The sequence below is a fragment of the Eubalaena glacialis genome, chromosome 5 (assembly GCF_028564815.1).
Source record: "Eubalaena glacialis isolate mEubGla1 chromosome 5, mEubGla1.1.hap2.+ XY, whole genome shotgun sequence".
Taxonomy (NCBI): domain Eukaryota; kingdom Metazoa; phylum Chordata; class Mammalia; order Artiodactyla; family Balaenidae; genus Eubalaena; species Eubalaena glacialis.
The window spans coordinates 106,896,614-106,911,463 of NC_083720.1; the positions used below are offsets into that span (position 1 = coordinate 106,896,614).

The 14,850-nt window shown below is 35.4% G+C and overlaps 1 protein-coding gene across 9 annotated transcripts in view; it reads right to left on the minus strand.

Annotated features, from left to right (window-relative positions):
• The window catches only part of WDFY3 (WD repeat and FYVE domain containing 3), a 273,492-nt gene that overhangs the window by 76,080 nt on the left and 182,562 nt on the right, over positions 1–14,850 (minus strand). For 8 of the 9 annotated variants that reach the window (XM_061192466.1, XM_061192464.1, XM_061192465.1 and 5 more), the window contains 7 exons: positions 13,857–13,951; positions 10,429–10,549; positions 9,993–10,210; positions 6,258–6,493; positions 4,938–5,072; positions 2,531–2,710; positions 911–1,144 (listed from right to left, as the gene is read on the minus strand). In XM_061192466.1, coding sequence (XP_061048449.1) covers positions 911–1,144; positions 2,531–2,710; positions 4,938–5,072; positions 6,258–6,493; positions 9,993–10,210; positions 10,429–10,549; positions 13,857–13,951 — 1,219 coding nt within the window. The remainder of the gene's footprint in view (positions 1–910; positions 1,145–2,530; positions 2,711–4,937; positions 5,073–6,257; positions 6,494–9,992; positions 10,211–10,428; positions 10,550–13,856; positions 13,952–14,850) is intronic. The other variant, XM_061192461.1, reaches the window with a different exon arrangement.

Consider the following 14,850-nt stretch of genomic DNA (forward strand, 5'->3'; position numbering starts at 1 on the left):
GATGAGGTCATGGGGAGTCCACAGGAGGGGATTCATGCCCTTATAAGAAGAGGAATTACCACCTGAGCTCTTTCTCTGCCATGTGAGAGCAAGGCAGCCATCTGCAAGCCAGGAAGAGGGCCCTCACCACAACCTGACCAAGCTGGCATCCTGACGTCAAGACTTCTCAGTCTCCAGAACTGTGAGAAATGACTATCTGCTACTGAAGCCACCCAGTCTATGGTATTTTGTTACAGGAGCCTGAGCTCAGATACCAAGCAACCTACAAGTTTGCTGCCTTGGGGAAAATTCAGTAAGTGCATATTGAGCACTTGCCATGCACCACGCCTTAAGCCCCACAGGACACTAAAAGCAATACCGGCAGTGATAAATAAGAGGGACTGAAGTAGGGAGTTAGAAGCTTAGGAGACAATGCTGCTGTAAATGACTAGGGAAGGAGCTAGAACACTAAGGTCCATGGGCCAAATTCAGCTTATAGTTGTTACTGCACGTAAAGTTGTACTGGAACACGGCCACACTCACTCGTTTATGTATTGTCTGTGGCTGCTTTCTCATTGCAATGGCAGAGTGAAGTAGTTGTGAGAGACTGTACAGCCCACAAAGCTGAAAATATTTACTATTTGGCCCTTTACAGAAAAAGTTTGTCAATTCCTGGTCTATCCAGGGGAAGGGTGATAAAGGACTAAATTAAGGACATGTCAAGAGGAATAGAAAGAAGAGAAACAAATCGATACGGTGTATATTAGCACATTTGTGATAAAAAATTCCCATAGCCCATGATACGTTCTGCCTTTACAACCCAAAAGAATTAGAAATCTGAAAGATATGTGGCATAAAACTTGCTTGGTTATTAACGCTCTCATTATAAAAACAACTTGAAAGAGATGTAAATGCATTTCTTTGTCTTTACCTCCAACAAAAGATCAATTAGTGGAGTCTGCTTGCTGGCAGGGGTAAGACAGAGGTTGTCTATTACTAAGACCCGCATGAAGTCAAAAACGAACTTTTTAGCTGGGTGATTGGTCAGGTATGTCTTGACGCCCACGTTGCAGTACTCTGATTGGCTTCTGTTCATCCCTGTGTCTGCTGCAAAGGCTTTAAACTCTTCCGCTGGAGATCCAACTTCATCATCGAGATCAGTCACCTAATAAAATCAAGTGGAAGTATATCCTAGTCACATTCAATTTCATTTGATATTTTTACTTCCACCAAATTGTAGCAGCAACAGTATTTTTGTTCAGTGTTTACCTCCTATTAAGCTATTCAGTGCATTACATCGTTCACTTTGCTTTACTTATTTTCTCTTTTCAGGGTGGTAATCGGGCACCACATGTCACGATTACTCAACACATGCTCTTTCTAATATTAAGCTACTCACTGGCCACTAACCATATAAACTGCTTTATGTTGAATTTTATCTTTACTGTGGATAACTGAACTTGAAATAAATGAAATAATAAAATGAGAATGACTATATTTGCATATTTAAAACATACCTACTGAGAAGTCAAGTGTTATAGACTTTCAGATAAAGATCTGGCATAATGACTGCACCCAAGGGCTGACCCATTTTTGTAGGTAAAAAAAAAACCCAAATAAATAAACAATACAAAACAACAACAAAACTAGTACCAAGTTTGAGCCAACAGAAAAAGAAAGAAGGATTAGAAGACAGATTACAAGATGCCGACAAGGAAAAAACATTGAAATATTACTAAAATCCTTTTTTTACCAAAAATGTGGATTCTAAAATTATAAACAAGCCATGGTGTTAAGGTCACGTGCTATACTTGCCTTTCTCCTAAAAATCGCCACAATTTTAGAACGAGTATTTCACCATTATACATGAAGAAAAATTAGTATGAAGAAGATACCTTATTCTAGGCTCTCGAGTAAGTGGTAGAAGTAAGACAAAACATCATGAAATTCTGAAGTTCTATGGAAGAATAACTGTCTTTTGGGTTCGTTTTAAAGGACAAAAGAAGTACGTATACTACATATGATTACAGTCTAATAACTTTCTCTTAAGTTAGTGCAAAATATGAAAAATAACAGTTGAACGAAATAGAAGAAGTTGAACAGAAAGGACAAACATACATGTCATTTCTTATAAAGACAATCAATCCTGTAATTAATTTGTAAAGACTAAATCCAGGAGATGCCTAATTCCTGAGATAAATGAAGTGGAAATAAATTTGGTCTGACTAGAGATCTGTAACCTGATTTCACAACTATACAGCTATCATTACATATAATAAGAAATGGATCAACAACTACACGAAGAGGGAATTCACTAATGAGGGACTTACAAGAATACGGTAAATGAAAACAGGAAGTAGAATTCACTGTTATTTTAGGGGAAAGCAGAAGGAGAGTGTGGGGAGCCAGATACCAGATAATGATGTAAGAGATGAAGCAGAAAGTTATGAAACTGTAACTTGGTGAGAACCTTAAAAGACTGGCCAAAAAAATCTGCTAACCATTGGAGCAGACTAATTCCAGTTTTGATATTTTCCTCCCCCTTTCCTACCATCTCTGAGTAAGGGCGAATGTTGAAGGGGAAGACCGTGGCTGCTAATGCACACAGGAAGTCGGGGCTCATCCACATGGAGGCCAGGTCTGGGACGTTGTGATACAAGTATCTAAAGAACTGCATCAGGGTCACAGGATATTCCCGGAGCCAAGATCCCTCTTCTTCTGACTGCCAAGGCTGTCATGGGGACAAGAGAGGAAATAACATGTTAGAAAAACTGACACTACTAAAAGTTACTCACTACTCTTCTAAAACCGGATAAATTGACTGATGGTCCAGAACTCTTGTAAACCACGCACAGGAGCAAACACACAGGGCGACAAATCTAGAAATAAGCTAAAACAAAGGTGATACCCCTAGAAACTGACAGGATGTTTTTCTATTCATTTGAGTACTCACAGCTCAGTAACTGGAGTCAATGGTTTTGATTATTCATCGTTACCAACATGAGTATGGCTGGAGCCAGTAGTGGCTCTATTCCCATCAAAGTTGCCCCATCCTCCATCACGCCAGAGAGTTAGGATTAAGATAAAAATGGGGAAGTTACTTGACCTTTCTGAGCCTCGTACTGTCATATAAAAAATGAAAATAGTGCTCTTAACCATTATGCAACTGTGATATTGTGATTTATAATAAGAAATATATACTTAGTCTTTGTCCCATTTCAGGCACAGAGATCCTAAAACCCTTGGCATTTCCTAAGTGATAAAAGAGCCATAAATGTGTCTTTTTGTTAATCCTAACAAGCCGCTTTCCACCACACTTGAGTTTATGTTGATGGGCTGTCTTGCCAGGGGAACCAACCATGGGAGTAGAGGGCTGGAAGTTAACCGAACCTGCTCCCCACAGCCCCCAGGGACGAAGAGGGGCTGGAGACCAGCTTCAATCACCAGTGACCAATGATTTAATCAATCATGCCTGTGTAATGAAGGCGCCATAAAAATAAAAAACACGGGGTTCAGAAAGCTTCTGGACTGATGAACAACGTGGAGGTGCTGGGAGAGTGGCAGGACGGAGAGGGCGTGGAGGCTCCGTGTCCCTTCCCACCTTGCCTATGCATCTCTTCCATCTGGTTGTTCCTGAGATACGTCCTTTTATAATAAACTGGTAATCTAGGAAGTAAAATGTTTTCCTCCGTCACGGGAACCTGCAATTTGTAACTGGTGAGTCAGAAACACAGGTAACAACCTGGACTTGTGACTGGTATTTGAAGTGGGGCAGGGTTGGTGGGGGGGAGGGGTATCTTGTGAGACTGAGCCCTTAACCTGTGGTACCCGATGCTACCTCCCAGTAGATAGTGTCAGAACTGAACTGAACTGTCGAACACCCAGCTAGTGTGGCAAAACCTTCCACATACTTGGTGACCAGAAGTGTCAGAAGTTAAGTAGCGTTGTAGTAGAATACTGAATAAAGTAGACACATAGGAGTTGTTTTTCCTTAAAAGCCTTACAACAATAACAGTGATGATGATGATAAAAGAGTAACAAAAAAAGAATATATTTCAACAATGCTTATCTTCTGATACTTGCCCAGAGACTGGCTTCTTTTTCAGCTTAGATTTTTATAATTGTTTATGAATAAAAACCAAAACAAGAATCCCAAAGCATTCTAAATTAACACACTTAATAGTAACATTCTTTTTTTAGATGGCATAAGAATAGTTTTGACTAAAATCAGATTTATCAGGTACTTGTAATCCAAAGAGTCTAGTTAATAAGTCCTCTTACAATGTGATCCTAAATAGTGTAAACAAATTAAATCATTATTCACGGTATTCCTGTAAGAAAGGTAGGAACATACATTTTGTCATTTACTCTTTCAATTTTTCATATCTAAGTTAGAAATAATTAGAATAGAAAACATAAAAACAAATACAAAATAAAACTTGCACTGATAACATTTTAAATCTCTAAATGAGAGTGATTTTAAAAGTTCAAACAACATATTGCAATGACATACAGTACAATATATATTCGTTATATACACTTATACATTGAAATATGTATTTTATAGCGCTAACAGCATCAGTTAACACTTAAGAAGTGCTTACTCTACACCAGGCACTCTTGTAAGTGCTTTGTGTATATACTAACTCATACATCCTCACAACAGTCCTAAGAGGTAAATTCTATTATCACCAGCATTTTATACATAAGGAAACTGAGGCACATGAGGTTAGTATGTCTGAAGTACCAGAGTTGGGATTTTGAACCCAGCTCCCGAGCTCAGGATCTTAACAACTGCATGGTCTTTCCTTACACTAAAGATAACAAAACACAGAGGCTGAGGTTCCAGAGACCACGTAGTAAATAAAAGAGTTATGACAGCAAAGGATTCTTCTATTTTAAAAAATATCACAGGCAGGAGGAACTACCGACAGGTATCAGTATCTCAGGGAACTTACTGAATTCAGCATGCTGCGGAGCATCCCCAATAATAAAAAAGCAGCTTCTGTGCATACGTTATGGATAGAAGAGACCACAGTTCCACTGGAGGCAGGCACTCCAAAGATAAATGTCCAAATGGAATCTAAATCAAACTGCAGAGGTGAAAGTGAATAAAGATTAGCCATTGCCAATTTTTTTCAGTAGAGGCCCTCAAAAGTACTAATATTCTAAAATTTCTTTGAAATTAGTTTTTTCCAAAGTGAGCAATGACAAAGAGATAGAGACCTAGCACTCCTCCCTCCTATATTTTAAAACTCATTTTTACATTTACAAGACAAAGTGAATATTATGTACCATCCTGTCTTAGGTATCTATGTTAAAAACATCATTTTTTTTTTTCCTAAGGAAAACAAACGAAAATAAAATACTTGCTACTTAGCTAGGCGATGAAATTAAAGAACTGATGGTTTTAAGCAGGATCTTTTTAAAAAGCACATTGAACTTACTCTTTCCCCAACTCTCAGCAATGTTCTAATTCACTTTTAGGTTACATACAGATGAAGATTTGACAAAATGAAAATCAGTTTGAGGAGATTTATTCATAGTAGTTTTATATAACACTTTATGACTATGGTGTCATGCTTATTTTGAAAATTACATAACCAACCAAACTCTGCTAAGCATGAATCTGTACTGTGACTTAATGTAAGGGTACAGACTCAGCATTTTCATTTAAAAGGTTCTGTCAATGACTAGAGTTGATTTGAATAGCATTTTGGCATTATTATGGAAGTATAACTGAGTTTAAGACTAAATTCCTATGTCTTTGCAGTGCCACAAACATGAACTATGTAGAGATATCCATGATAGTCTCAGATTAGAAATCAGGTAAAGCCTTACTGTTTTCCTAACGTGGACATTATCTATCATTAAGAACTTAAAAACATTTTTCTAATCAGACTTGTACTAAGAATCCTTTCATACCCACCCAATTTATGGTATGTACATTACTCCATTTTTAATTCTACAGAAATTATATTTCTAGACAAAATCATGTTACTCAAAAGAATTCTTTTGATCACCATTAAAATATCATCCAAAGTCTTCACACATATATAATCATATAGAGTAACCATAAAGAGAAAAAGACCAAACAGGTACAAAGGACTTCTTTTCGGGAAAATTTTCTATGGTACTTTCCGATTTTTATGTTCCAAATCAAATCTCAAACATGAGAAAGGGATGGAACCAGTTGGTTTTAATGTGATTAACCCATCACCCTGTGGTGACTTTCTGACAAATGTAATTACACTTGCACCCTACTAGATAATTCCTACCTGGCAACCCTGCTTACATCGGCTGCTGATGACAGGCACACTGACCTGCAGGTTCTCAGGCAGCTCACTAACTGGCTGCTGCAGAAACAATGCCATGAGGAGAAAATAGAGGGCAGGGACGTTAGTGTGTTTAGGAAGGAATGACTGAAGAACTGGAAAACCAGGAAAATGACAAGCATCCCGGTTAATCTCCCTGACAGTCGATCTCCCACCAGCACTCCTGCCCACGTTGAATCCTAAGAGAAGAGGAAATAACGATAAGGACAAAATTAATAATCGATTACCATTCTACATTAACACAGAAAGGAGTAATTCAGCGTATGTGACATTTCCATCCACAACATTCACAATAATATAAGTAATTAACTACTCAACTGTTGAATTAATCTTTCAGTCAAAAGTTTTACTTTACTATCTCTTTGACTTGGGCAAGCCTGTCTATTAGGATACAGGTCTCAAAACGTAGCTGAGGCAGTCAGATACAAGAGGTAGTATAAATTCTACTCATTAAAAGAATGACCTCCAAAGAGCTCTAACATTTCCCTAAGAAGAAAGTAATATTCAAAACAGCCAGAATTTAGGATGCTACCAAAAAATGTAACTTAAAAATGCACCAAAATATAGTTAATATATTTCATTTGTCCTGAAAATCATGATAAACTAATAACCTTAAATGATCTAAGAATCAAGAGACAAGACAAAATGAATATGCAAAATAATCTTTCCTCACAACATGATCTGTAACTCTGCTGGAAAGCTGTCTGGCACTGTCACTGTGGTTATCTGAATATCCAAAGTCCGTTCTAGAACCACAGCTCTACCAGGAGATGATCACTGCTTATTAATGTGGCTTACAGCACCAGCCTTTCTATTAATCCTGTTTCCTCCGTTATATAACTAACTTTGGGAAACAACTCAAACATCTAGTTCTTTTGCCACCCCAAACCTAGTACAGTGCTCAGTACAGAAGAAATGTTGGCTAGAGATTCAATGGAAAACTTTTGCAAACAGCAAGATGAAAGATTGACTTTTACTCTGAAACAATTTTTATTTCAAATGAATATTCACATTTTTTTCCAAGTTCTTTTTTCTAAGATGAAGTAAGCACATACTTGTTACTACTTAAAATAATGAAAGAGAAATTTGTATCTAGGTGGCTTTTTAAATAGTTCATCCAAATCAATTGCTCAGTGTGATATGAATTAATCTTCTAAAGCATGCTCTTCTAATTAACAAAAAATTGGACAGCAAATTACCAACCTCTTTCATGTATCATCTCATTTCTTAGACAATGAGCATGTGAGTAAGAAACTGCTATTATCCTTTTTATAATGTAGAAAATATGCGATTTGTTCAAAGTCATAAAGTTAATGAGTGGTGGCAGTAGGACTTGGAGCCTGTAAAAGCTATACTGTCTCCGTTGGCCTTCTCAATGACATTGCCACATTTCTGAAAAACTGGCTGCATTAGGATGCTGGATGATTTTTGTTTGTAGTAAATTCTAAATGAAATCATGAATATAAAAAAGTCTGAGCCTTAAGAAATCAAAAAACATAAAGTGGTATTTTATACATGAAGTAGGAAAAGAAATTTTGATCAAACTATGTCCTAAATGAAAACCAAAACTTTCCAAATTTCACACTCTATTTCCACCCCATAATTGATCTTAAGGAATATCTAATATGTTATTAGCAATTAAGCATTAATTTGGATTCAAGTTACAGCTACATGGAAGGTATTTTTATAAAGAGAAATCTGACAAAAAACTAACAAACATGAATAAAACATTCAAAAACTTTAGGTTGCTCATCAGATCAAAGAGAAATAGAATCAAATGAGATGATATATCTATATACATGTAGATATAGATATACATCCGTATATATACACAAGTATGTATGTATCAGATAGATATTCAGGGAAAATTATATTAAATTGAATCAAATTTAAATTAAACTTAAATACCTAGATTTCTCTTTTAGAACCAAAGCAGCATATGCAATGTACAAGCAGGTATCAATGAAGCACAGATAAATTCTAAGACATGAAGTCAGGTAGGTCAGATAAGTTAAAAGCACCTTTTCCTGATATTACTGAAGTGATGTAGGACAGAAAAAAGGACAGAACTGACCGTCAGAAGACAGATACTCAGACATATTACTGTCTGACGCAGGAACCTTATGTATTTAACAGTATTATTTTCCTAATTAGAGAGAAATTAATTCTTAATGTATACTCATTAGGTTTATTTCCTATAATATATAACTTATATACCATAAAATACATACACACGTGTCTGGAATCCTGAAGGCAAGTGAGGTGACATATGTTAAATAATTTTGCAAACTGCAAAGTCCTAGGTGAAACTCAGGTATTATTTTGGCCTTCAGTGAGAAGCAGTGCTGTCAATTAGCATTTAAAACTCTTACATTCTCCGAACTCACACTGAATTGTGCCTTTCACTGTTTATTCTCTTAGTAGCTACTAGCTACTATTAAGGCCAAAAAGCTAAATTTCTTGCTATGAAACTGTTTATGACACTTGTTGGCTATATCTTTCTCCCAGAGTCAGTGCAAACAGCAATCTATTTTTCAGATCATAGAAGTCTCTATAATGATAACAATTTAAAATGCATATTTTAAAGCAGACAATTTTCTTGAGAAATCATTTCACAGTGAATTTCTTTCTTCATCACAAAGTTCCTTGAGACGTTTTTCACATGTGAAATAACAATAAAATAATCCTATGGTGTAAGCTCTATCTTCCTACCATTTGCTTTAACATTTGACAAAGTAGTGCAGGTTGCACCTAGGTATTGATACTTGAACATTTTTTTTTTAACAGATAAATTACATATTAAATTCTGATCCCTAATTTTTCCACCTGACAGGGTAAATAGTTATTCTTAATGCTTATTGCAGAATACAATTATATATGATTTTAATGTTATAAAGACAAATATATTTTTAAAATACTTTAAGAACTGAATGACTATAATTTTCAATAAAAACATTATCTTAAATATATATTTTCCAAAATAAGATCACTAATATGAACAGAAATATATACCAGTTCAAATAAATCTAACACAGGAAACTGTAATTTTCTAATATTGTTTAAATGCTCAGTTCTGTGTTGAAAACAGCATAGAACCAATGAGCAGAGAATAATGAGATTCGGCTGAAACTTCCATGAGCTTAAATCTTTGTGTGGCAATATAACATAACTATTAAAAGCATGGGTTTTGGATTGAGCGACCTGGATTCAGATTTTGACACTTCTTAGCTGACAAGTGACATCACCACTATGCCTTGACTTTCTCATCTGTAAAATGGGTATTTATATATCATAGTGTTACTGTGAAAATGAAATAAGTTATTGTGAAACTGAAAAGCGTTTGTAACTGGTACAGAATAAACACTCAAAATATTATTATTATTAATTCAGTTCTGATAATTTGCAAATTATTTATAGATCAGAAAGGGGACTATACAACAGAAAGAAATCATAAGGAATTTACTTGAGTTTTCACATCTTATTATCCTGTCTCTCACTTCAGTTTGATTTGCAATTAAAAAAGCCAAATTTGAAACTTTTTATGCTTTTTACTCTATCATTAATTAAAATTCATGACTCAATGGTTGTTAGATAAACTGAAGAGTATAAGCTTACATAAGATTTAAAAACAAAACACAACAGCTTATTTCAAAGCAGCCGACTGTAAAAGTCCCATACCTAAAACAGTTCCGATCTTATTGGTTAAGACAGAATCTGTCTGTTCCAGCCACCCTCCACCATTGAGTCCTTCCTTGAACTTGATGAGAATAGACTGATTACTCAGTAGGACGACAAGAATCCTCATGGCTGCCGTAACTGTGGTGGAATGCAAGTGTTCTTCCATAAACATCATAATCCAGTCAAAACCCAGCGTCCTGACCAGCTCTTCACAAGCTCTATTCAAAGATAGATGGATTAAACAAAACAAACATTAATTTAAAGGATTATAATTTCAAATAAAAAAAAATAAGACTAGTTTCATTCTTGAGATACGATAAACTTCAGGGTTTAAAAAAAAATCTATTAAAAGTCAGTGGCAAATCTTTCTTTTGTCTACTATGAATAAACTAGTAGTAGCTGCTATTACCATCAATGCTCAAAAGATTTTACTTACTGCAAATTAATGCTTGTTTTTTCTTTAGATGTGTAAACCAGTTTTAGTAAGATATCTAGAAGTCTGTTCCTCAAAAGTATAAGATTGGCAGATACAAGACCTCCAAACTCTTCTTCAGTTCCTACAATGAAAATAAATACATTAAATTGCCCTAGCTGATAAACTAGGATAAAATATCCAACACTGTTCTAGGAAATCTCACTGAAACACATCTTTCAGAAAACATTTTCTCTAGGAGTACTTTCCACTCAAGTGAACAAGAAAAAGGGTCCAACATTTCTCTTTAGAATCCTGAAAACTGTTCATTTACTTAAGACATTATCTAAACAAGTGATAATAAAGACTGCGAACCCTTTTTTATATTAATATTCCCTTCTCCTACCAACAGGGGTAAAGTAATCAAACGAGGATCACATGAACAAAAATAACAATGCAAACCCTTAATTTCTAGTCTTTTTGAAGGACTTAAATGGTTAAAATTTCCAGATTTAAAAATGAAAAGAGGAAGCATAAATCATTCAATAATTATAATGCATAAAGTAAAGTGAGAATTAAATAGCACAGACGAGAGGGAAAGGCACACAAATGCACAGGAGAACTTGGGGAAGAAAGGAAGGAAGACAGAAAGCTTACGGTTCTCAATGGATAGTACTGGAAGCACAAGGGACTGGGATCAATGGCCTAGCGTCGCAGGCCCAGCTCTGCCACTAAGAGCTCTGGGTTAATAAGTCACAATCCACATGCTTGCTTTCCTTTATTCTACAATTGAAGCTCAGGCTAAAGTTTAATGACCATGATTATATGCTTTTACTTGTTTGGGCAAGGGACTATTTTTACCTTTAAATAGTATCTTTTAAAATGCTAACTTAGTGCCTTAATCATCGGGAAGGGTGCTTTAAGCTTACCAAGGGGAACTCAAGATTCCCTCCCCGGCTAACAGGCATAGGACTGGTAATTTACAAATTGCCTTGTTGACAAATGGAATGGACAACCTAAATTGACAAACGAATTACTTCCTTCCAATAAAATGACAATCCACATAGAAATTAAGAATTCTCCTTAGTTTTTACGCCTATTTTTTTCACTGTCAGTTATTTCCCGCTAATTTTCAAATACAGTTTAAAACAATTAACTCTGGGACGTCCCTGGTGGTGCAGTGGTTAAAAATCCGCCTGCCAATGCAGGGGACACGGGTTCAAGCCCTGGTCCGGGAAGATCCCACATGCCGCAGAGCAACTAAGCCAGTGCACCACAACTACTGAGCCTGTACTCTAGAGCCCACGAGCCACAACTACTGAGCCCACGCGCCAAGAGCCCATGCTCCGCAACAAGAGAAGCCCGTGCACTGTAGCAAAGAGTAGCCCCTGCTCGCCGCAACTAGAGAAAGCCCACGCACAGCAACAAAGACCCAACACAGCCAAAAATTAAAAAATAAAAAATTAAAAACAAAAAAAACAATTAACTCTGAAAGAAATTTCCAGGTTATCTTCTTTCCATTCGAACTGATGCTTTACTCCACATTGCACTGTCCTTTCATGCAACTTATTTTATTTTGCATTAATAATTATATCACCATTCAGCATTATTCAAGCCATTTTTTTGGCAGGTGTATCCTGAATACTATGTAAACTACATGAAAGAAAAAACTGTGGTTTTAATTTTTTGGAACATCCTGTTATAGTTAAGACGGTCCAGTCCACACAATTAAACAATCAAGGTCATATACTAACAAGACCAGCAATATGCTTCTGACTTTCTCTATTCTTTCAAATGGCAATAAATTGATGAGAAGACTAGTCTAATCAACTTGGCAGATCAAGAGAAAAATTTCCTAATTTATACATCCCTGCTACTGTGCTCTTGTCAAAAAAAGTTTACAGCACTAGTTGTAGTTACTGAATTCAATGACCAGCAAGAAATACGGAGACTAGAGAAATATTTTTCCTATATATATTTTTTATACTTGAAATAAACATGTTATACAGTTCCAAAGATTTTAAAAGGACTTTCCTTTTTTTTTTTTTTTGGCAGCATGGCACGGCATGTAAGGTCTTAGTTCCCCGACCAGGGATCGAACCCGAGCCCCCTGCAGTGGAAGTGTGGAGTCTTAACCACTGGACTGCTAGGGAAGTCCCAGGACTTCCCTTTTTAATTCCTATTTACTTGCCTTATATTAATTCAGAACTTAGAAATAATCTTTGTATATGGTAGAATAGCGCAGTGGTTAAAAGCTTAGAATGTTGGTTTGGACTACCTGAGTTCAAATGCAGTGGTATGATCTCAGGTAAGTTTCTCTTAAACTTTCTGGGTTTCAGTGTCCTCACTTTTTGTAAAACTGTGATAACAACAGGACCAATTTCACAGGACTGTTATAAGATTATATAGAGCACTTAACAGTGCCTGGCAAATATTAAGCACTAAATAAGTGTTATCCATTGATTTGATCTATATGCTTCTCACCCACTGCTAATTTGCTTCACCAAAGAAATATCAACATTCTTCCAAATGGTAGGAAGTAAGTGGTTACTGGCCTTATATTCTGCTCTATGATTTGTAGAAGTCAGCCTCTCAAATCTCTCAGTTTCTCCTTTGAAAAACATAACTACACCACTTTCTCTTCTTATTCATGAAGCACCACAGAGGCTGTGCTCTGACTGATACAGCCAACGTGGAAGAGAACTCCCAGATGGAAAGGGTCGTAAGAGATTTAAAGGAAATCATTTATGTGACATAATTTGGGAATAATGTAACAGGATAATAATGTAAATAATGCTGAACAAATATAAAATATTGTGAATTTAATTACAGGTTAATCTAAAGGTCCTTTTGATGTTTTCCGAGCAAATCTCCTGTTCTAGAATACACAACCGGAAAAATACATTCTAACAAGAGAAAAATATGCCTCAAGGGAGGAAAGTTTTTTTTTTAAAAAAAAGTGGTTGTCATGGGCCCAGGAACTACAACTTAAGAAAATTTTGTTCTACACTTACATAAAGTGATTCTAGTAAAATGTTCTTTCCCTCAATGACTATTAAATATTTAACAGGGAAATAAAAATAACCGCAATATAGATACAATTCACTTTAGCAAGAATCGATGTTTCTGAAGAGTTTTACATAAATTAAAAATAATAATGTTCAAAAATTAACTGGAAGAGTTTATTATTTAAAGGAACATTGCTATAAATCCTGTAAAAATAGGAAAGGTTTTATTTTTAAAATAAATTCACACCCTATTCAATTTGTAGGTAATTCTGTACTTCTGCATACTGTAGAGGCTTGGTCTAAGACAAATACATCTGTGAAAGACCAAAAAAAGTAATGTAAGGAGAAAAGTAATATAACAGTGTCACATATAATTCAGGTCTAACTTGTGTCAGAAGAAAACAGGGTATAGTAATTAGGTTCCAAGCTCCAGAATTGACTCACCAGTGTCAGGCTTCTCTTCATGGTTTATTTCCATAACTACAAATTTCTCACAAACTGCAAAGGTTGGTAAAGTAGAAGAAATAAACTGGCCAAACCTTTAAATACAAGAAAAAAGAGGTTATAGATTTCATTTTTTCTCTCTCCGAAACAAACAGAACACTAAGAAACAAAAAGCAAAGAAATGGAAACCAAAATAGTACTTCTTATTTTAACTAATCTTTTACAGACCTCACATGATTGTATTTCATTTGCTTCCCCTCAAACTGTTGCAGTTAACATTATATATGCTATAATGTTTTAAAATACGTATAGGGAAAAATATACTTCATCAGAAATATGAGTCCTTTAATGCACTAATCCAAATTTCAAAAACCCAACGGCATGATCCAAATTAAAATGTCCTAACATTATCTATATGGATCTACTGTAGCCTAGTAGTTAAGTACTTGGGTTTTGGAAACACAGGTAAGATTAAAATCCTAGCTCTAACAGTTTTTAATTATGTTACTTGGGGCAAGTAGCTTAACCTCTCCGGGCTTTAATTTCTTAATTTGTAATGTAGAGAAAAATAAAAGCCTTGATAGGTTTCAGTGATAATTTCAGCAAAGTGATCATCATACACCAGGATAAGACCTAAATAAATATTGTTAATAATAATGACAAGCTCCAAAATAATTTTTAAACTCCAGTTTTAAATCTGTCACCAAGTTAAAAAAAAATGCTTTCAAGATAACTGTATATAAAATGAGTGATTTATATGCTACACCAATTAGAGATTAGTTTACTGGGAATACTCTAGCAATAATGTGTGATTTCACCTGTGATATCTGAACAATTACATGACAAGCAGTGATTAAGTCTAATTTAAGCAGTTCTCTACTTGGAAAATATCTTAGGTAGTTTTTTTCCTTCCATTTTCAGTTAAGATGAGAATTATCACGTGCCTATTAGAACAGTTCTACAGTTCTACTCCATAAATATGCCTTAAGCCACA